The sequence below is a fragment of the Anabas testudineus genome, chromosome 13 (genome assembly GCF_900324465.2).
Source record: "Anabas testudineus chromosome 13, fAnaTes1.2, whole genome shotgun sequence".
Lineage (NCBI taxonomy): Eukaryota > Metazoa > Chordata > Actinopteri > Anabantiformes > Anabantidae > Anabas > Anabas testudineus.
The window spans coordinates 6477886-6502301 of record NC_046622.1 but is presented as its reverse complement, the minus strand read 5'-3'; the positions used below and the strand labels follow the sequence as shown (position 1 = coordinate 6502301).

The following is a 24416-nucleotide window of genomic DNA, read 5'->3' as shown; positions in this document are numbered from 1 at the left end:
AAGTTGTAATTTAAAAGAAAATAACATTTAGAAAGCAAACTAGCCCATATTCTTAAATGCCAAATATAAACTTCTCACATGGACCCCAAATACACAGAATAAATATTATTGTTGTTATGTAAATATAAGATCAAACTCTAGGATAACTGTCCACACATACACCATATCAAACAAGAAAACTGCACCAACAATATTGCAAGTTTAAATACATTATTAGTATATATTTGAATATTTTTTATTCAATTCAAGTTACATGTATCACATTGAAAAGAAGTGCAGCCAAGATTATTCATTAAAAGACCACCGCTGAGGAGACTATCCAAAGACAACATGACAACAAGACACCAACGGTCTTTATTATTTATTGCAGTTAATTTAAAATCAACATTTTTAAAAGATAATAATAAAAAAACATTTAAGACGTGTATAAAATAAACAACATTCATTCTTAAACCGTCACAGTCACAGGTCACAGGTCACAGTTACTTTTTATAGTGTTCCTGTAGTAAACATACAGTGTGTAAACTAACATAAAGTCTTGCTGAGCTGTTTTCATGGAGATCTGGACTTTTATGATTTTGTTTAATGTACTGAAGAATCTTGGTCCTAGTTGAGGGATAGGACTCGTCTCCTGAGGACATGGAGAATGATTAAGAATATTGTTGGTGCTGCAATCACGGCAACAGCAGTGCAGAGCTGTGGGGAAAAAACATGATCATAAAGTGCTATTAAATCAGACTTTTACTTCAGGAAGTGCACATTATATTATTATTGTACAGTATCTCCTAGTTAACAAGTTTATTTAAATATAATAACTGTCTTTACTTCTAACAGCACTGCATAAACAACTTCAGTAGTAATGTAGGACACAAAACACATGGGGGCCAGTGCCAATTGTGTGGCGTGAGCACATCACACTGACCTTAATGGCAGCACTATAGTCCTTCTGGAACGAATGAAGATACACGTTAAGGAGTGCGAGGCTGCAAGGCACATAAGAAGCTGTGTCTTCTGAGTCTCTGCATCTTTGGAAGAAAACAGAGTAATTTTTCTTTCAGAATACTGCACTTCTCCAACGTATAAAGACATGAATGTACAGTTCACACACACACACACCTTTTGTACAAGGTACTTAGAAGCACACTTTTGTCTGCCAGGTACAGCTCTGAAAGACCGAGTTCAATCAGTACTGACAGCGGCAGCCTGTAACCCTCTTCAGCAAGGAGGCCAAGGTTGTACCATCCCTGTGAAGGAACAGTATGGCTTAAACGCACATGTACGTCCATGCACAGTGAATAAGCAAAGGCTTAGAAAAATAGATATTGATTTTTAAGAGACAAACCTGTGGTTCATTCTTTAGTGCTGCCTGTTTGTACATCTCTGCTGCTGAAGATATGTCTTTCTGCCCATCACCCTGCCCCTCGTACAACAGGTCACCCATCCTAATCAAGGCTGTAGAGGTCAGATAAAATTAGCATGTTTTTGTTTGCACAAGTGTGCAATATTTGAGTTTCCCAAGCCAGTGTTTTACCATAAGTGTCAGGATTTGGGCTTTGGATTGTGAGGTTGTAATATCTCCACACACAATGTGATGCAAAAGCAGGATCCAGAAAATATCCCTATGGGTATACAGAGTGAAAACTCGTTAAGAAGGACTGCTGGAGTAGATGAAACAGTAACAGTCTTGATTGTACATTTCTATAACTCACCGTATTTTGTTCGCAAAGATATGCTACGTTAAATTGTGCAGGTGCATATCCCGACTCAGCAGCTATTATGTAATACAACTGTGAGCTGAACCTGTTGAAAAGCTATAGGGTTAATTTACTGTGACTGCAATCACACGACCCAAACAGGTGTGAATAGAGAAAGAGATTACATGTCTCTCCTGAGATAGGAATCCAGAGCTTTCCGTAAGATGGTTCCCAGGTAGCCGTTTTGTTCAGCCGCCCACTTTACCCACCTGCAGTGAGTTAAAAAGATATCTCAGTCACACCATCACCATCAGGAAACATCATATACTGCATGTGATATGAAACAAGTAAACAGTAGCTAACAAAACAGCATCTAATGGACGTCTGTTGACGAGGCCGGGTATCCCAGTGGTCCAGATGTCAGCGAGTTGAATTGCCCCCCTGATGTGCCCTCTCTCTGCTGACTTCAGATAGTATTTATAGGCCATAAACTGTGGAGAAGACAATTTGCATCTTGACTTAAGCACTCAGTAAAAGTTTGTAAGTATAATAAAAGGTGTTTTAAAGTTGAGCTAACCTGGTCAGCAGCTTTTCCTGGATACAGACCCTGTGAGTACATGACAGCAAGATTCAAAGCAGCATCTGGACTCTCAAGGACATCGGCTTGTTCCCAGAGCTCCACTGCCTTCTTGTAGTCACGCTCAAACTGCTCATAGTACCAGGCCAGGGCATTGATTGCAGGAACAAAACCCTTTGAGACAAAAAAAGAGAAGTAACATGGAATGTGCAAATGCCATTTGAGATTTAGAAAAGAAAAATCAATGTCAACACATGCTGGATTAATGCTGAGAGTAAGATTAGAACAGTGCAAAACCTTTTCCATTGCTTTCTTTAGGAAAGTGAGAGCTTTTGGAATGTCTTTTTCAACCCCCTGACCCTAAAAAGAATCAAATGCATCTATTTATATGATGTGAAATAATACACAGTAATAACATCAGAGGAGTTGGTACGCCTGCTTCAGCACATCATGAATAACTGCTAAGAACTGAGCATCTCACCTGCATTAGGACTATGCCGTAATCATACATCGACACTGGATCCCCCAACTGAACAGCTCCCCTTTCGTAGTGTCTCACAGCCTTTTGGATATTTGGAGACACACCCTGCTGACCCCAGAACAGCATGCGGGCAAGTGTTTGCTGCAAAGCAGTTGCTAAATTACTACTAAAGGTTGCACACACACACACACACACACACACACACACACACACACACACACGACCCTCAGGCCTCACTTATTGATGTGTGTTATACTGTTTTATCTGACTTTGTAGAATTCTGTCAGTGCAACTTGAAAAGGTGGAGATGAGAGAACAGGGTACCTCAGCCTCAGCTGCTCCCCTCCGTGCCTGTAGTTTTAGCCACTGGAAGATGTGATGGTCTTCATTGGTCTGGAGATCCAAGACCTCATCGTTGTTCAGGTAAACAGCCTCAACAAATGTCTACAGAAAGAAACAGAAAGTGTATAAACCACTGTGAGTCTTTTTATTAGTGGATGTTAACAAATGTAAAGTTATTAATGACAACCAGACACAATGAGATGAACATGTAATGTATCAACATAGCTGCAGTAATTGGAACTCATTTTTTGGTACAATACAACATATAACATATTATCCTGCATAACACAGAATGTATTGTGCTAATAAAACTCAGCATCCCATATCGGAATGCTTTCATTACCTGGTTTGGCGTAGGGTTGTGACGATCCAAGGTCGTCTGTTTACCAATGTTTGCGTAGTATCCATAGGCCAGGTCTGGGTCTCTGGGGGCACCATGAAGTCCCATGTGGTGCAAGTGCCCAAGGTGCAGAAGCGCCAGTCGATCGTCCTTTTGTGCTGCCAGCAGAGCTAGGAGCCACGCCTGCATCACACATGTGGCGCCATGTGAGAACATAAAAACATGACACACGTACCAGACCATGCTTTGACAATAACACACACCTTACTGGGCTGTTTCCGGACTCCCAGGCCAGTGCTGCAGAGCACGGACGACATGTGCAGAGCTCTGCTATCAGCTAAGCAGCCAGCTTGGAGCAGCAGTGGTAAAAATCTGCTGACCACTCCAATGCTGTTCCCTCTGCTCAGCTTATGAAGTGATAAGGAGTACAGCGCTCTGCCCACAGCTGACAGGCTCACTCCTCTTCCCCCTGCAGGTCACAAATTAAACAGATTTCTAAAACTGGATATCATGAAATACTGTCAGTATTAGGATTGTTTACACTTCCCCTTCGTGATTTCATTTCTACCAACCATTAATATAAAGACAGGAAATATGATACATGAGATTATCATGAAATGAGTTTGGAAATGAAATGAGAAATCTCCTCACGCTGCACTTGAGTCCAGTACTTGAGTAAACCGAGTTACTGTTACTACCCTGGATATTTTTTACTTTTATTTACCATGTTTGAAAGAGAGCAACTTGGCCAGTTTTGCAGCGTGTCTTCTGTGAGGGGCAGTTGTTTCCCAGGCCTCACACTGTGGTCTGTCCTTTACCATCCACTTATGGAAAACATCAAAACAGCTCTCTGCAACAAAAAAACACTGAGATTTATTTATTTATTTGAACCTTCAGTGGAATATTTCAGTCACATTAGCCCCATCTAGTGGATTTTCTCATGTACTACCAGACTCTGTCCTCCTGAGGGAATAGCCACTGATTTTCAAATTCATCTCCAGACGAAATTCTTGACAGGTCTGCAGCCATCCTGTCAAGTTCACACTCCTAATGACGTCCGGAATGACAACTTCAGACTGCAGAGGACAGAACTCATCAGACCAAAATGAAGCAAATGCTCAAAATAGACAATAACTGTGTGCAGATGAAGTGTGTTACCGTGCTGTGTGGTGACATTCTGCTGCGGTAGTAAACCACTGGTCCAAAAAAACCTGCCACACCTCTCACGTATTTCCCTCCACCAATCACAAAATATCCCTCTGTGTCGTCCAGTATTATGGTATGTCTCAACCTGTGAAACATGCTGTTAATACGCCTGCAGATCGCTTCAGGTACAACTGTTCATTTAATAAGTCTGTCATGTTAAAACTAGACTCACATGTGTTCTGTAGATCGAACTGTTCTCTGCTCCTTATCCATGCACACCATGGAGACAGTCACCTGACATGCAGTGAAAATAACCACTTCATATTTCACACATATATCACAGATACTGCATGGATATCCTCTACTTGTATGAGGCTACTCACCGTTTTACCTTGTAACATCAGACCGAGTTGGCACCACTCATTCATAGGTACAGTGAATGAAGGCAGAAACGCAGAAGATTCCTCTAATTCTCCGCTCATTTGAATGTGCAGCTGACCTGTGGATGTGATACGAGAGTGAGAAACTGATACACTAAGTCCAGGTAGTGGCACAAGATACTTACATACAACATACTGAGAATATCTAATTGGACCTGAATTTGTGAGGAACAGTGCTGGTGTGATGTAATTATTTTGGGAGTTTATATGGTAAAGGATGCCACACAGGCCTTCCTGGCAGTATCTGGTCACAAATATCCAGATGGAGAACATGCACCTGGCAAAAAGACCAGATGGTTTGGAAAACTTCAACAAATGAACAACACGGAAAGCTCTGTGATTCTGCACATGGTGTGTCTGCTGTTGTCCTACCATGGGAAAGAAATCGCTTTAACACGGAAATACTCCAGAACCTCATCTCTGTAGGGCTTCAGAGTCTTTGTGATGCCAAAGCTTTCTCCAGTCGAAGCATAAATGGAAGAGAGCAAGTGAACCGTTTCTGAATGAAAGAAGCACTTTTTAGTAGAGATTCAAGTTGTTCCATACGTTTTTTCACAGCCTTTATCAGCTCAACATCAGTGGTTTCTTTCATACCTTGCTCCAAAGGGCATTGTTTTGTTAAAAACCGTTGTGTTAACTGCAGCATTTGTGTTCTCCAGGACATGCAGAGTTTATGTTGTTTAACAGGCCGACTGTAGAAGGGCCTCGGCTGCAATGATGCCGCATCCTGAGCGGCAACATACAGCTTAGTGCCATCAAATCCACTGTATCTGAGAGACGCTCGAAGGATGCAGCTCAGCACCCACTGAGAGTCTGGAACAATCCCATCAGCTTGATACACCAACCAATCAGGCAGCTTCAGCTCCACGGTGCTTATTTTAGGGTCACCAGGTAGACAGCGCCACTGTCTTAGGAGGAGGGTGGACGTGATGCCAGTCTCAAAAGATATGATACAGTGGAGCTGCACTGTAGCAGGTTCATCACAAGAATAAAGTATCTTCAGGAGATGTTCTGGCAGCGGCTCCTCTGGAGGATTCAGTAGTGTGACCTTGTCTAAACCCCAGATGATCTGTATGAAGCAGAACACACACAGCACACGCAACACACACACAAAGCTGCTAATCACATCTTAACAAAGCAAAAGGAACCAGTGCATCACAGATTATTAAGAGAAACTTGCTCTTACCTGCACACTGAGGCAGAACTGACAGAGGTATTTGTACAGTGTACGGAAATCCATGGTCCACAGAGGGTTTTTATTAAACTCTCCATTAAAGATGTTCAAGCTGTGCAGAAACAAGAAGCCTCAAGATCCGGACTTCATCCTGCTCCACCTTAGCTATGTCGAAGCTTAGGTCAATATTTAACAGTACAAAGTCCCACCCAGTTACTATACACACAGTGTAGGTGGAGCGAGGAGGATCTGTCAGTCACACACCACAGACTAATTTCATGCACCTGTTCAAGTATTTCTGTTGAATTTGAATATATTTCCATGTACATCAAAGCTTTGACCTGGTGTGGATCCACTCAACACACAGTTTTCAGTCCAGGTCATTAAACTTCCCTGTACTGAAGAAACAGCCACTGGTTTCTCATCAGTGTCACAGAGAAGTGCCTCTTACCTCCAGGTGAGCTGGAGCCGTGACGTCTGTTGACGCATCAGGTGAACGTGACGCTGACACAGGTCACGCGTCTTCTTACCCTTAGATGAAAAGTGAATTAGATTTTCCTCAAACTACGTTGTCGATTGAATTAATGCAACATTAAATGATTCCAGTTTGACATTAACTTAATCAACGGAACCAAAATCATGTTTGAGCCTTTTTTTAAAGAGGCGTTAATCACTAAATTATTATAATTTCTTTGTACTATGCACCTTATTAGCTACTAAGTGTTTAGAGTGTAGATCTACATGATGTCCACACAAACTTTATATTATGTATAAAAACGATTTAACATGTTGATTCGCCAGGTTCTTTCCAAACAGTGAGGAACTAATTGTGATGAAAAATTAACTATTGTAAGGCAACAAGTGTACTAATTTTACTGTTGGTTAAACTAAACAAACTTCAGATTTCTACATTTAAATTCACTGATAAAAACATAATTAAGTCTGCAAAAGGTCCTACTTTGGATGCTGATGCTATTTCTGTCCTTAGCTTTGTTTGATTATTAATAATGATAATTTAGGCTACGTGGTCATCACCAGAACCAAAACAGGGAAGTTAACAGCACATTTTTGGTTGTCAGCGGATTTTAAAATGTCCATTACTGACTATTGTGTAGCGTGCAGCAAACAAACTGGCTTTAGTGTGAGAAGAAAAAGAAAAATTCACAAATCTTTCATTCAAAATAGTTTATTGCTGTCATTCATGCAGGAGTGCCATAAAAGTCTGGACCATCACAGAAGATGCAAAATTATCATTTGCTCTGTACAAATATACTGCATGTCGTCATAAATAGAAGCTCAAAATAAAGAGAAATTAAAACAGAAAGACGGCGGGTGAAGAGCTTCGACCGACTCACTCTTCTAACCCAATATAGGTTTTGTTAAAGCAGTTGACATGCAACAACATTACAGTGCATTATACTGGAAGCAGACAGGTACACACACACATACACACACACACTCACACATTCATATGGCGTAATCCATTTACAGCTCTGTCGTGCAAAAGAGGTACAAATGACACTTTAAAAAAGTACCTGTAGGAAATTATTTTTTTTTTAAGCTGGTTTCTAAAATGATAATATCGAAACATGTCTTTAACGTCCAAACCAACTGTGACATTATCAGGCTGGGGGAGGCCAACTGTGTCTTTTGCAGCACTTTTTGGTTGTTCATTGATCAGGAACACCCTACTCTACGTCTACTGGTGTCCATACTACTTTAGCAATCCCCTACAACCACTGATGCATAGTTCTGTGCTCATATGAAGCTGTTAATATTAAAACTGGTACAATGTTCTTTGCTGTGATAATCTGAGGATAAGAATCATCTGTAACTAACTGTAAACATACTGGACTGATGATACCGTTACAGAAACAATACCCTTGGACATTCAGCATTTAAACTCTGGACATACACTATATAACCACGTGGTTATAAAGGTAAACGAGGCTCTAACAGCCAAACACACTACAAACCCAAAAGGCCTCTTGAAATAGTTATTTGGCACTTTGACGTGATTGGTCTTCTGCTTCTAAAACTTGTTCAGCCCCGTTAAAATGTGGATTAGAAAGTGTTTACAACTTCATCTCACTCTCATCTCGCTTTTGCCCTGTAGTTTAGCCCTTACCAGCACCTTTCCTCACTCCAACTGCAGTGAAATTGTCATTGTTCACTTGAATAATTATTAAAAACAGAAACATTAAGACACCGGACAGCAGGAGCTAAAATCACAGTCACACTGTGTTCTTTAAATGAACAATCAGTGGAAGGTGTTAGATACATTTTTACCTTTTACAGGCATCATTTTTTAAAAACAAAGAGGTGTTTACTCATTTTAATAGTTGTAAATAAAATGTACTTTAATGTACTTTAAGTATTTTATGTTAAACTCTTTGATCGACATACTTTTAATGGTATGTGCTGTACAGTAGGTGTACCAATCAAGCACCTCTGAAGACAACTTTTACAGAACACATAAGTAGTTCGTTCATCACACAGTCTCTGGTGTTTGGAGACTGTTATGACAGAATTTTGGTAATTATGTTTTTGGTAACTTTCCTGCTTTATAAAAGATTCGATTCCCTTTTGCCCAAGATAATCAAAACCACTCCTGATCCAAAGAGAATACATGTAAATCCAAAAATGAATAAGTGGTTAAACTCGGCTCTTTTCTTTTTCTTTTTTTAAAAGCTGGTCTTTTCGGTAAAGCATTGTTCTCTCACACTCACATGCACGCAGCTCTAAATATTAAAAACCCTTGACGGAAAAGGCCTAATGCTACAATTCGATGGTCCTTTTGTAACTTTGTAGGGAGATCTCTCGTCCAACTTTCTCTTCTCACCAGATGTCACTGCTTGACACATTTTTTAAATCGGCTAAAAGTGAAATCCGAGTCACAAACTAGTCCAAGCTTTTTACTACAACTACACTTCTGTTCTGACTTCCTAAACGCGTCAGCTGCTCTGCCAACAAGACAACAAAAGACAGAAAAACTTGTAAGCGTCAATAAAAACAAAGTACTCAGTGAAACAAAGGAGTGTGCATTCACTTTGGATTTGTAGGCTAAGTGGTTAGGTAGTAATAAAAGAAACACCACGTGTTGTCTAAGCAGGTTAACAACAAGAACCAAGCAAACACTAAGTGCATTCGCGTATCAGTCAAACAAAAGTGAAGACATGCAAAATGTTATAGATTGTAGAACTAGAAAGAAAAACCGACTGGGAGACACATTTCCCTTTGAGACTGGCACAATTTCCTGCAGAATAAATAATACTTTACATTCCAATATACAAACCTACCCATTCCCCACATGTTCAACATTGACCAAATAAGCAGATAAAACTGAACAGTCGCTTGCTCCCAAAGTCCAGTTTCTCACAGTAGGTGTTATACCTACACAAAGATGCAACGGCAACAAATTGTGCAATCATTTGACTAGTAATGAACTCCACACTTTCTCTTTTCTTTTGTTTTTTTTTTGTTTCCCTCAGGAACCGACTAGAGGAACACAGTCAGACAGCTCTGATAGCCTGTAGTTCATGTAGCCCTTATTTCCTCTGTTTCTTGAAGATCTTGAAGGTGTGTTTCTTCCGGCTGGCATTAGAATCTGTGTCTTCTCCTGTTGAGCCACTGTCCTCCTCCAAGGGGCTCTTCTTGGAGGACAGCTGCGGGATACGGCTGCTGCCCTTCGCCCCTATGGCCCCCGGTTGCCCTCCTATAGGTGAAGGTGTGTCAGGCTCTGTGGAGTTGGGGCTGAAGGAGCGAGATGACTCTGACAGACTGTTGATCTCCCCCAGGCTGGGCGACTTCTCCATGCCGTACACCTTCTTCATGAGTATGGGGCTATCGGGGACATGCTCTGCATGACCGCTGTCATGGCTGCGGTTCCCTCCGTTGGGAGTGTGAGAATGCAGTGAGACAGCATCATCTACCCGACCGGGCAGGCCGTGCATGAGAGAAGTGGGCTTGATTAGGTGGCTTTTAGAGGTGTAGGCAGCTAGCCGGTCACCAACTTGGGAGAGGGACAAGGAGGAGTCGGAGTCAGAGCGATTCAAGTCCCTGTGGAAGGGAAAACGAGGACAAAAAGATCAGAGGAAATCTGCAAATACAGTTTAAAGTTAAAGCTTTGCATGCTGAGGTTTTTCTACACTATGAAAGCCACAGACACGCTGGTATTGCCTGGACACTGGAACTCCACACTGTTACTTGAGTTAGTTGGCAAAGAACACCAGGAACACAGAGGTTGGAAAAGAGTAAATGCAGAGATTCAAAATGAATAAAAGAAAAATATTAAATAAACACAGTATGATTTGTGCAATAAAAAGGTAACTATACTACATACGTGTTTAAAATAAATGAAATGACAAGCAGGTGGTGAAGAGAGACACCCACACGCACATGCGATGTGTGCAGAGGATTGGAAAGAAACAGGTACCCGAAGCTGTCACTGTGCGATTTGGAGACATCTGAGGATGTGAAATCAGGAATGGGGTCCATGGGCTGGAAAGAAGTATGATGTATATGGGAGGAATGAGGGACTACGCTGCCACCCACAGAGCTGGGCAAACATGAGAAAGACGTGGACAAAGAGGACAGGGACTGAGGTTTTGGGTTGGAGGTACAGATGATGGAGGGGTGAGACACAGCCGAGGAAAGAGGAGGCAGAGGGAGACAATCGAGCTGCCCAAACGACTGGCTGCGCGACTGTCTGAAGGTAGCCCTAGACCTGGATGGGTACGGGGTTCCCTCTCCCTGCTGCCCTGCCAACAAGCAACTCTCTACCAACCTCTGGGAGCCCAAGGCCAGCTGGGGGTCAATGTGGCGTTGGCGCAGGGACATCATACTCGGAGCTGTGGGCAGAAAGAACAGCATCATCAACAATCATTTAAAACAAGCTCTAATGGACAAGGAGAGATGAGCGGAAAGGTATTCAGGTGCTGGGATGCGTTGCTCTCGACTTCAACGGACATATTAACATGTAATATGAATTAATAATAATTAATTTAACACTTTCTGCACGCTCACACATTAGTGTATAATCAATTCCCAACACTATCTCTCCTCTTTAAAAGGACAAAATATTGAAACGAGAGGAGAGAAGACAACAGTGGCATCTTCTTTAAAGGAATAAAAGAACATTGAACAACAATTAGCTCTTTTTACCAAAAGAAGTGATAAGTTACTACAAAGGAGACACAGGGGTGACAAGATTAACAGGAGGGAGTAAATGTGGCAAGCAGGTAATTAAGGTGGCAAGGTGAGGTGAATGCAGCACGGAATAGTTTTTCCCTTTCAGCTGTGTCCATCTGCAGCATATCGTAGCATCGCGTGGCTTTAAATCAAGGGCAAACACAGGGATGTCAAGACTGAGAACTGAACTGGGGCATGAATAAATGGCCAACCAGGATATTTCCAAGAGTGCTGACAGTCTGAACCGACGGACCACAGGTCACTGGCTCGCCGTTCCAACAGCAGGGTGCCATCTGTAGTTAGGCCAATGAGACAGCAGTGGGAGCCAAAGGCCAGAAAAAGTGTTGGAGGGAGAGAGGGGGAGTGAGATGGGGAGTGCGGTTAATGTTGATTAAAAATTTACTCACTATGGCAGCCGCAAAGGAATTCTGCTGTACAACTTTCACCTGTAGTTGGTGAACCCAAACTTAACGTGTCAAGTTTAGCCACAATAATAACTCAGATGACAACATGGCTACAAACCACTGTGGTCAGCAGAATGATGATGGTGTTCTTGATTAGCCAATGATATATGCAGGTTTTTACAATAATATAACAGTACAGAAGAAGTTCACTGAGTTCATGAACATGGAAAGCTTGTAAAAGGTCCTGTTGACTGCAGCTGTTTGATCAAAAGCAAATTCAAAAGGTACGAAGAACAAAATAACTACAAATAGGTCTGCACAAAAGCTTGTTCTCATTAAGAAGTATATTTTTTGACAGTTTCCAGAGGAAAGAAACAGGACTCACTTTTATCCAAAATGAGAACTATTAACAAAAGGCATTCAACTGGAATTGTGTGTAAAAGAACAAGACAATTATGTGAATTTACATGGTACACATTATACAAACATACAACAACACTCATTCAGTTGTAGACATGTGTGACCCTCGCTACTGTCGTCACCAGGGAGGCCACACGCACAAATTCAGTTAACTGTAGCAGAAAAGGTCCAAATTCTCATGTGGGCTGATTTTTGGATTTCGCCAGCAGGGTCTTGGGGTGTTTAGGGGTTCGTTTGCTAACCCCCACTGAATGGCTGATAGATTCGGACGAACTCTTACATTGCAGAGTTCCAGGCATGATATCCTCATCCATGTCGTCCATGTCGTCAGACATGATGAAATGCTGAGGCGTAGCTCTGCCGCCCATGAAGCTAGGATCGAGGTTGAGAGCTGAGGCCAGAGAGGGAAGGCCAGGGGTTGTTGACAATAGTAAAACCTGTGAGGATTTCTATCTGCTGCCAGCGATGAAGCCTCTCTCGAAGAGCTGCAGTGACCTCACCAAGGGCTTGTCTACAAATAATGAGCAGAGGGTAGAAGACGGTAGTGAAGCAATGCTGCTTTGACCGACTGTTAAACATGTTATGAGATGTACAATTAATCCCAGACTTACTTTGCTGCCAGTATTTTGTGGTCTACATCATCCAGGGAAGAGCTGTGAGCCACGTGGAAAGTCCCAAAGAGTGTGTTCCTCTTTTTCTTTATCTTCTCAGCCTGTAAAAAGGGAGTTCCCAACATTAACCTCAGCTACATCAGTAAATGGGAATCCTGTTCTCAGCTACAGCAACAACCCACTGTGTATTTGTGCATGTGACCGTAATTTAAATAAATTAATGCTTTTATTTAGAATGCGTTTTATTTTTTTAAATGTTAATTTATATATTCTTAATTCATCAGCTTTGGCTGAGATATTACAGACAAATCAAATCTTATCTGGCGACATGTTACAGCAGCTGCCTTTGGGAGGAATTAACAGATTTTAAACAAGCCATCATACAATCGAGGACTAATTACCTCCTTTACTTACCCCTTCTTTTGCCAACAGGAGCTGCCGTTCTGCGTTTTGCTTCTTGATGTTGTAGTACTGCACTTCCACCTCATGGGTGAGCTGCAGCCACTTCTGGAGAGACTCCGGTGGTGACCAGCTACTCCGTGACTCCAACTCTTTCTCTGCTTTCTTCAGCGCCATGCGCACCTATGACAAATAGTAGCAAACTCATAAACACATATGAACAACACATGCATACACTTTATAATAAGTAAGAACACATTGTTGGCAGACAGTGTTTTATTATTTTAGCAGACTGATTGACTGATTTGTGATTTTGAGTGAGTGTGCTACTTTTCAAGAAAAGACAATTTGTGAAGGTTTCTGTAAACTGTCATGAAGTTTTAAAACACACACATACTAAAACTGACATGTATTAATACTACATACTCCAAATATTTATAGTTTAGGACTGATGGATATCAACACTGGCCTCCTGATAAGTGATGAACTGACCTTGACAAAGATCAGTGAACATGAAAGTCAAAGAATCTCGCAGCAACACTGAATTTCTCACCGTGTCTGAATTACATCAGTGTGATAATCCTTTCACCAAATACTCGAGTGTTTTGCTCACTTGTGTGGGCTGTGTTCTTCCTGCCAAATTTCCAATGGACAAAGACTGCAGTGGGTGTATTTATACTACAGCCAATGAGAATCTGATAGACCTTAACATATTGTGCAGTTGCCATCTTGTGAGTTTACAAAACATTATTCACTCCGTTTCAGACCGTCACAGTGATGAACTTTTTTTTTTTGCCTACAACAAATTCTGACTATTTAAATAACATGAATCACTTCCATCACTACCTGTTCCAGCTCCTCTTCTGCATACTTTTGGCGACTCAGCTCATTCTCTGTGCCCTCACGCAGCTCACGCAGTCGTTGGGCCTCCTGCTTGGCTGCGTTGATCTCATCCCTCAGCTTCTGCTCCAGGTTCACTTTCTCTACTTCTACTGTGCGGTGCTCCTCCTGAGCGATCTGCAGTCTGTGGACACGGAGAGAAAAATTGAAACACACACAAGAACTTTTAAACTGTATTTTGTATATTTAGACATAAGTGGCTAAACAAAGAAAAAATAAGAGGTGCTGGTGTCATTTTCTGTGGTCAGGTATAGGGTCTAAGCATGTGAGTGCCATGCACGTGTAGAATGTAGGACTCGCATCGGTGATGTACCGGAAACGATGGCTAAACTGTGGAAAGCATAGAGTCATGGTTAGCTGCTAGGCAGCTCATAATAAACGGACATCAGAGGGCGCAGAGCCAAGAATGGGAACAGCTGTCAGTGTGTAACTTTAGAACAGTGTGGCAGCCAAATGCTCCTGTAGTATCCAGAACATATGTGTGTTGTTGGGTTGTGTGTGGGATATTTTTAGACTAAGCTCTAAAAAAAAATAAAACAGCAAACCTAAAAGAAGGGGCTTGCTACTATGTTATAATTATACATCTTTAGACTCACAAATATAAGATATTAATATCTTTAAAAAGACTGACTCAGTTTTGATTAACAGGTATGTATAAACATAATGGGAATTTCTAAACCAAACAGAAGCACTTTGATCTAATCTATAAATATAACATTAGATTTGGCCATCAGGTGATAAAACGTGGGAATGGAAAAAAGGACTTTTTTACTTAAACAGTCGCCGGCCTGGATAATGAATCTCAGGATAGTTCACCGGTCACGTTAATACAATAAAACAAAATGCTGTTTTTAGACTCTTAATCCTTTCAGTAATACCGTCTTTTAGCCACTAGAGAGCAGCACTCTATTCATTTTAGGCTCCACACAAAAGCAGCAAAAGGTAGAGAGATAAAAGTTGATTCACACAGCTATGGAAAAAGTGGCTGGTGGGCAGTCCTGCTAATGCTTTCGACCCTGACCTCTGCCATTTTCTAGCTAAGATTCGAAAGCACTGGCAGAGTTACAACGTCCAAAGAGAAGAAGCCTGAGCTGTTTCAACTGACCTGCACGGTAGGGCTCACACGACAAGGATTTAAAGCTACTGTAGACTTTTCAGGAAAAGGTAAAGAACAGCACAATATTTTACCATATTATTAAAACATTATAGTTATCTTACTTCTCTAAATAGCAATATTTATATGTGGACAACAAACTAATGTCATGTCCAATGCCGTCCTTGTCCAGCATGACCGTCTGCACACCACACCCAGTCCAAATGTGGGAGAATTAGCACTAGAGCTGACATGTTAAGCAGTCGTGCTTATCATCTCCGACCAGCGAGGCAGAGGCTGGGTCAAACAGGGTTGTAAAAGGCACCCAGGAAATCCAGCTCTGGACAAAGCCTCCTCCCACCGTCTCCCAACAGGGAAGTCATGGCTGGGCCAGGCTACTTGATACCACCACAGGATCTGCTTGAAGGTATGGAAAGAGAGCAGCTGGCAGCAGGGATCAGGAAGAAAGGCAAAGCTACAGACAGAGGACATACCTCTGTCTCTCACTCACTATGTCAGTCGCTCTCTCAACTCCAAGTACCATGTGTAGTAAGAGTTATATTATCTGTTCTGCAGCCACAGTGCTTTGCTATCAAAGCTGTAACAGATTAGGGGATAACCTGCTTTAACAGTTTGGTGCTTTTGGCGGAAGATACCTCGGTTGGCCGACTGATTTCTGCCTTTTGATTATCAACACACAATCTACTGCAAATTCTCAGTATAATGAACAGGCTGTTCAAATCATTATGTTTCATGGGACATGTTGTATTCTATGAGAAACAGGCACAAGATATTAGGTTTGTCAGTCCTGTTTGTGCTTTTATCCACCACAGATTAGATTTAAATGAAGCTGCATAACACATAACACTAATGAATTACCACAAATTATAAAGCAGCACAGCCCCAATTACTTAACAACCAGCAATGGAAAGTTCGGATATCTGCTGACCACACTGAATACCGTCTGCACTTGTAGACCTTTAATATTTACTAAAGGTTCTCTAGTTTGATCTGCAGAAGAGACTTAAGTACAAGTAATTAGCTTAGCAAAAAATAAATGTCAAAGCCCACTTCAAAGTTGGCAGCAGCAGGTGTGTTTTCACAACTGATCAAAGTATGAAGCCACCGAGGCAACACACAGACTGACCTAGCAGTCCGTCAGAGAGCATGAACTCAGTCGTTTGTCCCAATCAGAAGGAGTCAATGTTTCTTTTAGTCCTATTGGAGAAAATCCCACAAAAACACTTTCCACTCCCTTACTGTGCAAAACATATATTACAGAAAACACACACGCCGTGACAGAGATACTAAGTGAAATAACAACAGAGTAGATGTGACTGTTACTTCATAGTATATAAAGAACCCAAGACATTAACACTAGCTCAGTCAGAGAAACCTGAGTCCTAACAGGACAGTGTATCATGTTCAAAAGCATGTCCCTAAAACAGCCAGCTGATACAAAAGCCAATTCATGTGGGTAATAAGGACAGTAAAAGTTTTGAAGCCTCCCTGTTCAGTGTTAAAAAACATCAAGTCATCACGTTACAAGCTCATGTGGCCTCTCACTGTGCCTTCCTCGGCAGAGTGAATGGGACTGAGCCCCTCCCTTCTTTCTAAAAGCACAAATGACATCCCCAGAGATGAAACACTTTCCATTATAGACTCTACAAGGTTTCCTTTACACCTCAGGTCAAATTAAACTCTGTACAAATATGAAAAACTGAAATACGCTGAGGACTTGCTTTCATTCACTTACATGGCCACACTGACCAACGTCTATTCACAAACGAGTCAAAGGCTAATTAAGAGACCAACTAACCAACCTCACACTGTAAAATCAGAAATTTAAAATAAAATCACTTATGTATGTATCTAGTTTTTCATAATACATTCTTCTCCAATCACAAATGCTTAAAATTACACATACAAAACCTTCACATTTAACTTCATCATGACGGAAAAGTTGATAGCTCTGGTTTATCCTTTAAATAGCTCACAAAACAACCAAAAAAAGGTATGCATGAGTGGAAGCTGTGTTTGAGTATCCTCTAAAAGGGAATAAGAAGACACAGTACTTGCTTAAAAGCACATTCTGAGCATTCCTTGAGGTATTAGTAGACAGAAATAGTTAGATTTGTCTTTTAGGCTTTAATTACCCCTCGTGATACAGGCAATTACTTATGATTTTGGCTCTATTGGGGTGCTTTATATTAAAACATCATTTCAAAACATTACATCATTGCCCTGAAAATACAATGCTCCCAGCATGAAGTGTGGATGTCAGAACATAGACACACACAAGAATTCACTTGAAAGAAAAACCATCAAGATATGTTTATAGTTCAGAGAAATCACCTCTTTTCACCCAGAAACAACAGCTCAACACCAACAGTCCCTGCTCCATTAATTTCCTGCCGTTTCCAGTCTGACCAACAATACACAGCGTCTCCCAGTTTATATAATTACATTTAAGAAGGCTCTGCTCACTGCATGCCTTGATCATCTGTGGCCTCACAGCAGGAGAGACAAACACTGTGTCATGTGATTTTTATGTCATGCTTGGGTGCCGGCCAAACCCTGATGGTCTCTCTGCACTCGACTCAGCTATGACACGCAGGAGGGTTTGTTACTGAGATTAGTGGCTCTCTGCTATTGTTCACTAAAAACTAGTAATGAATGGAAAAGCATTTGTGTCATATCCATATCAACAGCTTTGATCACCGCTGTTCAAAACACAGCTTCCTGCTTTTACACCCATAGTTGAGAAAGGCTGTAATAGATCAACTACCAAACCAAAAACCTTTGTGTCCGTGGGTTTACTCCACTTTCAAATGTCTGCACAAAAGTGTAATTTAAAGTGCATATTAATTTTAATAATGTGGAAATCATAGTCTTATAAGCTGCACGTTAACTTCTGAATGTGCAATTAAACAGAGTTGTCAAATTGGCTTAAATATCTTTCCCGTTCAACATTCTCACCTAAACTCTGTACCAGTAATGCCCCTGATCTAATTCAGTGGCTATATTTAATTTAGATTTGACTTAATAAATTCAGTTCATCTAGTGTAACAACACATTCCACTCAGTCTTTCACTTCCCATTTCAGAGGTATGTGGTTTTTTTTACATCCTGTGGTTTCATTGCTTAGCTATGGCTAAATAACGTATATTTTCTGTGTTTCAACTTAAAAAAGAAATCTGCTTTACCAAACACTAGCAGAAATACATGTGACATAAAACAGTGTTTTAATTTCTGTAGTTGCAACATACTCTAAAAACATATTTTAATGTTGAGAGGTGTTGTCAAAACCTGCTGCGATCCAGGAAGACTTCTTTTTCCATTCAGTCAATGTTCAGCATTAACTGCCTGTCAAGTCACTGAGCTTAGGGGGTGTGAGGAATAACACTGCACATGCCAGATATAGTATGTAAGCAGTATGTCTAGTCCAACACGGGATTATGTTAGTTTTGGTTTAACTTAATAATGTATTTAAAAAAAAAATTACCTGAGTTAAAGTTACTTTGGCATCTATTTAAGGTTCTGTAGAAAGCAATAATATAGGCCAATATAATATATGTTAACAATACATGTTTGTAATCTAATATTTGTTGTGTTGTGTGGGTGGTGGGAAAAACCCTCACTTCTGTTGTAGGTCATGCAGACTCTGTTCAGCTCTCTGCAGGCCTTCCAGGTCTTTCATCATCTTCTTCATGTGGTCCTTAGAGTACCGGTTCTGGATATATGCAAACCAGCAGCCACCCATGCCTATGACTATTGACACTACCAGCATGAAATCCTTCAAGTGGTTATGTCTGTTCACTGTGGGAAACAAGAACAAAAAAACAAGAGGAGAAGTTGCACTTTAGGAGGAGAGTTAACATCAAGATCATCTACACACATTTTAGCCAGGCAATATATAAATATCATAAAATAAAATAAGCAAGTTTCACAATAAGTTAGTGTGAAGTGTCGTCATACTGCAAGTGTTGTGGATTGACAAATAGAAGAGTCAGTAGCACAAGTTTAGGTTGTGGTGAGCACGGCCTAGAGCAAAATACCACAATAAAGCCAGCTTAATGTGACCTATTTTGGTCTGGTAGACAACGCTAATAAAGAACATGCACAGAAAACCAAACAAGGGGAACTCTTACAGTTTGGTACATGATAGGAGCTCTAAACCAAATCTGCAAGTCCTCTGAATGAGTCAGAATAACATGTGAGTATATTGTCATGTTGTCAAAGCAGCTAGGAAGCAACTATAGCTCTGTAAAAAGCTTTAATTCACAATCAAATCACATTTTTATAATATTTATATACACACACAACATTTATAATTAAAACTAGAATCAAGTTTGAGTTTAAAAAAGTCATTATTGTGAATCAGAAGAGCAACTGATAACCAGCTTGGATTTCAACCTTGCAAGCTACAGAATGAGGAACTTTTTTTTTATATTGCAAAACCTGTCAAGAGGTGTGCGTGAAAGAGATGTCAAAACACTTCTACTTCCTGGACTGAGACAAAAGGGAAGTAAAATTAGGATAAAAAGTCAGTACAGGTGTGTTTCGCTTTAGATAAGGCAGGATGGCATGCCACATAAAAGCATACTTCAAAAATCTTTCTGCATCACTACCTGCTCAAGTCAAGTCACACACACAACACAGGAATCCAAAATTCAAAATCACATAAAAGCAAAGTCACCACCAAGTCTCCAGCTGGTTTTAAATGATCTTTCAGAAGTACTGTGTATATTCCTGTAGACTTGCTTATAAAGTCTAGAACAAACACAGGTTCATCAGAGTCAAGGAGCAGCTGGGTCTGCTATTGTGTCGCTGTAGTGTCACAGGAACAAATGAAGACTGAGACTGATCCTCTCTTCTGAATTAGTAATAAGAGTAAGTAAAAATACAATAGTAAGTAAATGTGCTGGCCAGCAGATAATTCGGACATGATATGAAACATTTTCCTCAAGCTAGACTGTTCTCCAGGTTCCATTTATTGCAACACTATCAGCTTTGCCTTTAGCCATCTTCCAAGTCCAGTACACTGTTCATAATTTGTTATTTACACACAGTAAACACTACAGTTACTGCCTTTCCTGAATGCCACAGAGACATTTAATTAACCACAAAACTGGAAATAACTGGGCCCAAAGTGCACAGGTTAATTATTACACACGCCCACTACATTAAGATCAACCCATTCTTAAATGTGTCGCAAAATGCTGCTGATCTGCCTGACTGTTAGTGGGACCCCCTGGCTTTGAGAGGCTGTCAAAGCCAGACACCCTTTGCTAATTTCTTTCTTTTGGTGTGACTAACACAACACATCCACAATGACACATGCCAGACACAGACCCCTGCATACTGTTCCCCAGTGTTGTTTCTTTCTAATGCAAATGTCTGCTTTCTATGAAGTGTTCCCCCCTTATGCTTTACTAATTATTACATAAAGCTGCTCTCATCAGCACACTCCTTGTCCAAATATGCACTATTCAATTTAAACACAGCTGGACTTCAGGGCTCAGCCATAGTGCTACCATAATTTATAATTTGATAAAGTGAAATCTACTATTATCGATTCTCGATTGTTTTATCTATAATATATTTGCAAATGATGACAAATTCCCATCATAGCTTACCACAAAGAGATCTATTATCTTGATGTCTGATTATAAAAACGGTGGTGATTAATATTATAGTAGTCATTCTGACTGAATAATCAACTTATTCAACATTTGCAGCCTGACTTTGTGTAACCCATATGGTTTAATATTTTTCACAATATCAAATTAAGTATTTGTGCGCCTTTGTAGGCCTACTAATAAAAGATATCAGAAAATAATACTGTAACAAATCCTTCGACAACAAACATGTTTTTCATGAGGGAAAAAAAAGCTGGCAGTGGTTCTGGGAACAGGATTTCCCAATGTCAACACAGTTAATGTGAAAAAACAAAATAAAACAAAACAAAGTACTGCCAAGAGGTGTGACAGCTGAGACACATTTAATCCATTATGATTAAAAAAAAATCTGAATAGAAATTTGGAGATGGTGAAAAGAGAGAGATGATGAGTGTGTGCAGTGGTATGTGTGCAATAAAGAGCAGTGTGGTGTCAATCCCTGAACCTGATAGGGCTGGTAACAGGATTTTGTCTATGCATGTCTAAGGTAGGCTGTTGAAAGTGAATAAATGAGTAGGTCACTGAGTAAACTCATGAGTAGCTAAATAAAGCAAACAAAACCTGTGACATGATAACATTTCACAGAAACCAAATGCTGCTGAAAAATGACAGCAGCAAACAGTGTCAGGATGTTGCTAATGTTGCTAGGCTGCTACTACAAACTCAAACCTTCCTGAAGATTGTTTAGAGTAATATTCTTAAAATTCAAGACAATGAAAGTCAGGTACAGAGTTAGACATTTGGAAGCTGTTTTGTGCCTCTATGATGACCAGATACTACAAAGCTTAAAGTACAACTCAAGGCTGCAAACCCTATCAGTTTTCACATATTTACTGAGAAGCATTCGAGTTACGCTGCTTCTAAATTTAATCCTTTACAAACAGGTAATGACACTGAACCCACATCGAAAAAAAAAACACTGTTGTACTAACCAGAAATACGAATTAAAAAAAGAAATAACGTCACATACTCAGAGGGGCTCCAAACAGTACAGTGTCCAAAGATTTCAGCTGCAACTTTTGAACATGGCTGCGGTCCAAAATTTTCAGAATAGAGTGAGTCAAAGTGGTGTTCTTTACAGCGAGCCTGAAACAGAACAGATACCGTCATTTTGCAAGAACAAGGAAGGAACAGCAGGGTGTGATCCATTGTGGGCCACATGTAATATAAACCCTAAACAAATGTTCAAATTCAAACAGACTTATCCCACTATTAGATACACTAATTGTACTAGTTTTACAAATGTACAGATCGGATACAGGGAATGTAATGACTTATAAAGTGGGTAATTTGTTTTAAATTGCTAGCACTGAAGAAGCTGCATCAAGTCATTTGTTTTTGTTGGCATCACTCCCACAATATGCATCACTGTTGTCAAGAGTAAATGTTCAACAACAGCCTTATCGTTGTCATTTAAATGCTCCATTTGTCTACGTCAGTCAAGTAAAATAAACAACTGCATCAAAGTTTAAAAAAAGTTAACACCAGTCATGACATCTCTTACCTCGGCATGACGCTTCCATTAAAATTCATCTTGCGAAAAGCATCCACGTATTGTGGCAGCTCCACATAGCTGATAAGCCATTCCACCACTTCATCCACTGTCCAGTTGTAAACTGAGGACAAGACGAAAATAAAACAACATCGTTTCAGGGCTCATTGATTATTGACAAGATTTTTGTATAAAAGTACTAACAGCATATTTTCATAATTCTGCTGTCCTACAGCACATTTGCTTTGGAATGGAAATCCACCCATCCAACCCTTTTTACTTAAGAATATATTTTGTTTATATTTTACATCACTGAGTCCCCCACAGAATTGTTTATGTTCAGAAAAGGAAAAAATCTCTTACTTACTCACCTTAAAACCTGAGGATGTGCATATACAAGCATGATTTGTCACATCACAACTATTTTGGAAGCTAATTTCAGTCTAACAAAAAACTTTAAGAAATGCAGGAGCAAGAAAAAGTATGTGAACTTTTGTAATTTTATGGTTTTCTGCATTAATCTATCATATAATGAGAGGTGTTCTTCAAGAGTCAAGAGTAACAAATATCATGTTCCTAAAGTAGTAAGACAAAAAGAATTTGGATCTTTCATTTCTTTATTGAGAACAACCATAACCTCACACTGTGTGGAAAAAGTATGTGAACCCTTTGAATAATTACCTCAAAAAAAGTTAGGAAAATTGGTCTGGAGGTGTGAACTAGAGCTACTTTGACTGACAAAAACACCGTTTTCTGAGTTTACTCTGCAAAAGAATAATAAGCTTATGTGTGACAATCAAGAATTGTGGATTTACATAAGGTTGGAAATGATTACACAATGATGTCAATGACTTCAGAAATTCACCAGTCTACAGTTAGACAAAATCTACAAATGGAGACACTTTGGGACTGTGGCTACTCTACTAAGAAGTGGGCGACCAGTCAAAATGACCCCAAGAGCACAATGAACACTCATTTATGAGATAAAGAAGCAACCTCAAGTGACAACCAAGTTTGAAGGCATTATTGGAACTGGCTAACATCTGTGTTCATGAGTCTACAGTAGGTAAAACATTGAACAAGCAACATTGCTGCATGCCTGAAGTTTGCGAAAGAGCACATTGACGCTGCACAGCAGTGTTGGCAAAATGTTTTGTGGACTGATGAAACTATATTGAACTATTTGGAAAGAACACGCAGTACTACATTTGGCATAAAAAGGGCACTGCATATCATCATGAAATATCATCCCAATGTAAAGTATGGTGGAGGAAACCATCTGCCAAATAGATAAATAACAACGACAAAAGACAGAAAGTGTGTTTAAACAGCTGTTTTTTGGGCCTGCTTTGCTGCATCAGGGCCAGCTTGCAGTGATTGAGGGGAACATTCCCAAGTGTATCAAAAAATTCTTCAGAATACTGTGAAAATGACTGTGACGTTCTCACATTATTCTGAAGAATTTGAAACTCTGTAGAAGTTGAGTGATGCAACAGAACAATGACCCAAAACAGAAAACAGAATGGTTTCAGAAAAACGAAATTTGGACTGGCCAAGGCAGAGCCCAGAACTCAACCCAAGAGAGAGGCTATGAAACGACTTGAAGAGAGTCACACATGAGACGTCCAGAGAATAAGACAGAGCTTAAGCAGTTCTGCCTGAAAGAATGTGCAGGTCTGATCCACAGTTACAGGAAGCGCCTGGTTGAGCTGATTGCTGCCGGGTGGGGTTATTAATTCCAAAGGTTCACATACCTTTTCCACCATCAACATGAGGTTTTTATGGTTCTCTATGGTGGTTTGTTGATACTCTTGACTTAGATGAAGATTTCAAGCAAGTGATTAGAAAAGGCAAATTGTAAACACGATAACTGTAGCAAGGTTATGTTAAAGCGTTTCAAATACAGCAGCAAATCAACACTAACCTCATGGATATAGTTCGAATTTAAAGCCACATCATGTCACCTTCCTAAGACTTTAACTGTGCTGTGTATACAGCGTGACACATGAGACACGGTATGTGACTGTGTGTA

At 40.2% G+C, this 24416-nt stretch overlaps 2 protein-coding genes across 2 annotated transcripts in view; both read right to left on the bottom strand.

Moving 5' to 3' along the window:
- Positions 1 to 284: 284 nt before the first annotated feature.
- Positions 285 to 6333, bottom strand: LOC113165527 (protein sel-1 homolog 3). Its single transcript, XM_026365132.1, has 23 exons — positions 6207 to 6333; positions 5615 to 6089; positions 5393 to 5519; positions 5176 to 5297; positions 4964 to 5079; positions 4813 to 4874; positions 4593 to 4725; positions 4384 to 4510; positions 4159 to 4284; positions 3698 to 3903; positions 3438 to 3617; positions 3077 to 3196; positions 2753 to 2893; positions 2569 to 2631; positions 2272 to 2445; positions 2058 to 2185; positions 1880 to 1963; positions 1710 to 1800; positions 1532 to 1619; positions 1343 to 1452; positions 1117 to 1244; positions 923 to 1025; positions 285 to 696 (listed from the first exon to the last, which is right to left on the bottom strand). Exons 1-23 carry the CDS (start codon positions 6258 to 6260, stop codon positions 607 to 609), a joined length of 3048 nt encoding a protein of 1015 aa, XP_026220917.1. The 5' UTR covers positions 6261 to 6333; the 3' UTR covers positions 285 to 606.
- A 1520-nt stretch (positions 6334 to 7853) lies between these two features.
- Positions 7854 to 24416, bottom strand: part of LOC113166021 (stromal interaction molecule 1-like) — a 24028-nt gene continuing 7465 nt past the window's right edge. The window contains 10 exon segments of the mRNA XM_026365923.1: positions 7854 to 10253; positions 10981 to 11044; positions 12489 to 12624; positions 12626 to 12719; positions 12820 to 12920; positions 13234 to 13401; positions 14065 to 14242; positions 18853 to 19030; positions 21863 to 21978; positions 22397 to 22508. Coding sequence (XP_026221708.1) covers positions 9743 to 10253; positions 10981 to 11044; positions 12489 to 12624; positions 12626 to 12719; positions 12820 to 12920; positions 13234 to 13401; positions 14065 to 14242; positions 18853 to 19030; positions 21863 to 21978; positions 22397 to 22508 — 1658 coding nt within the window. The 3' untranslated portion in view covers positions 7854 to 9742.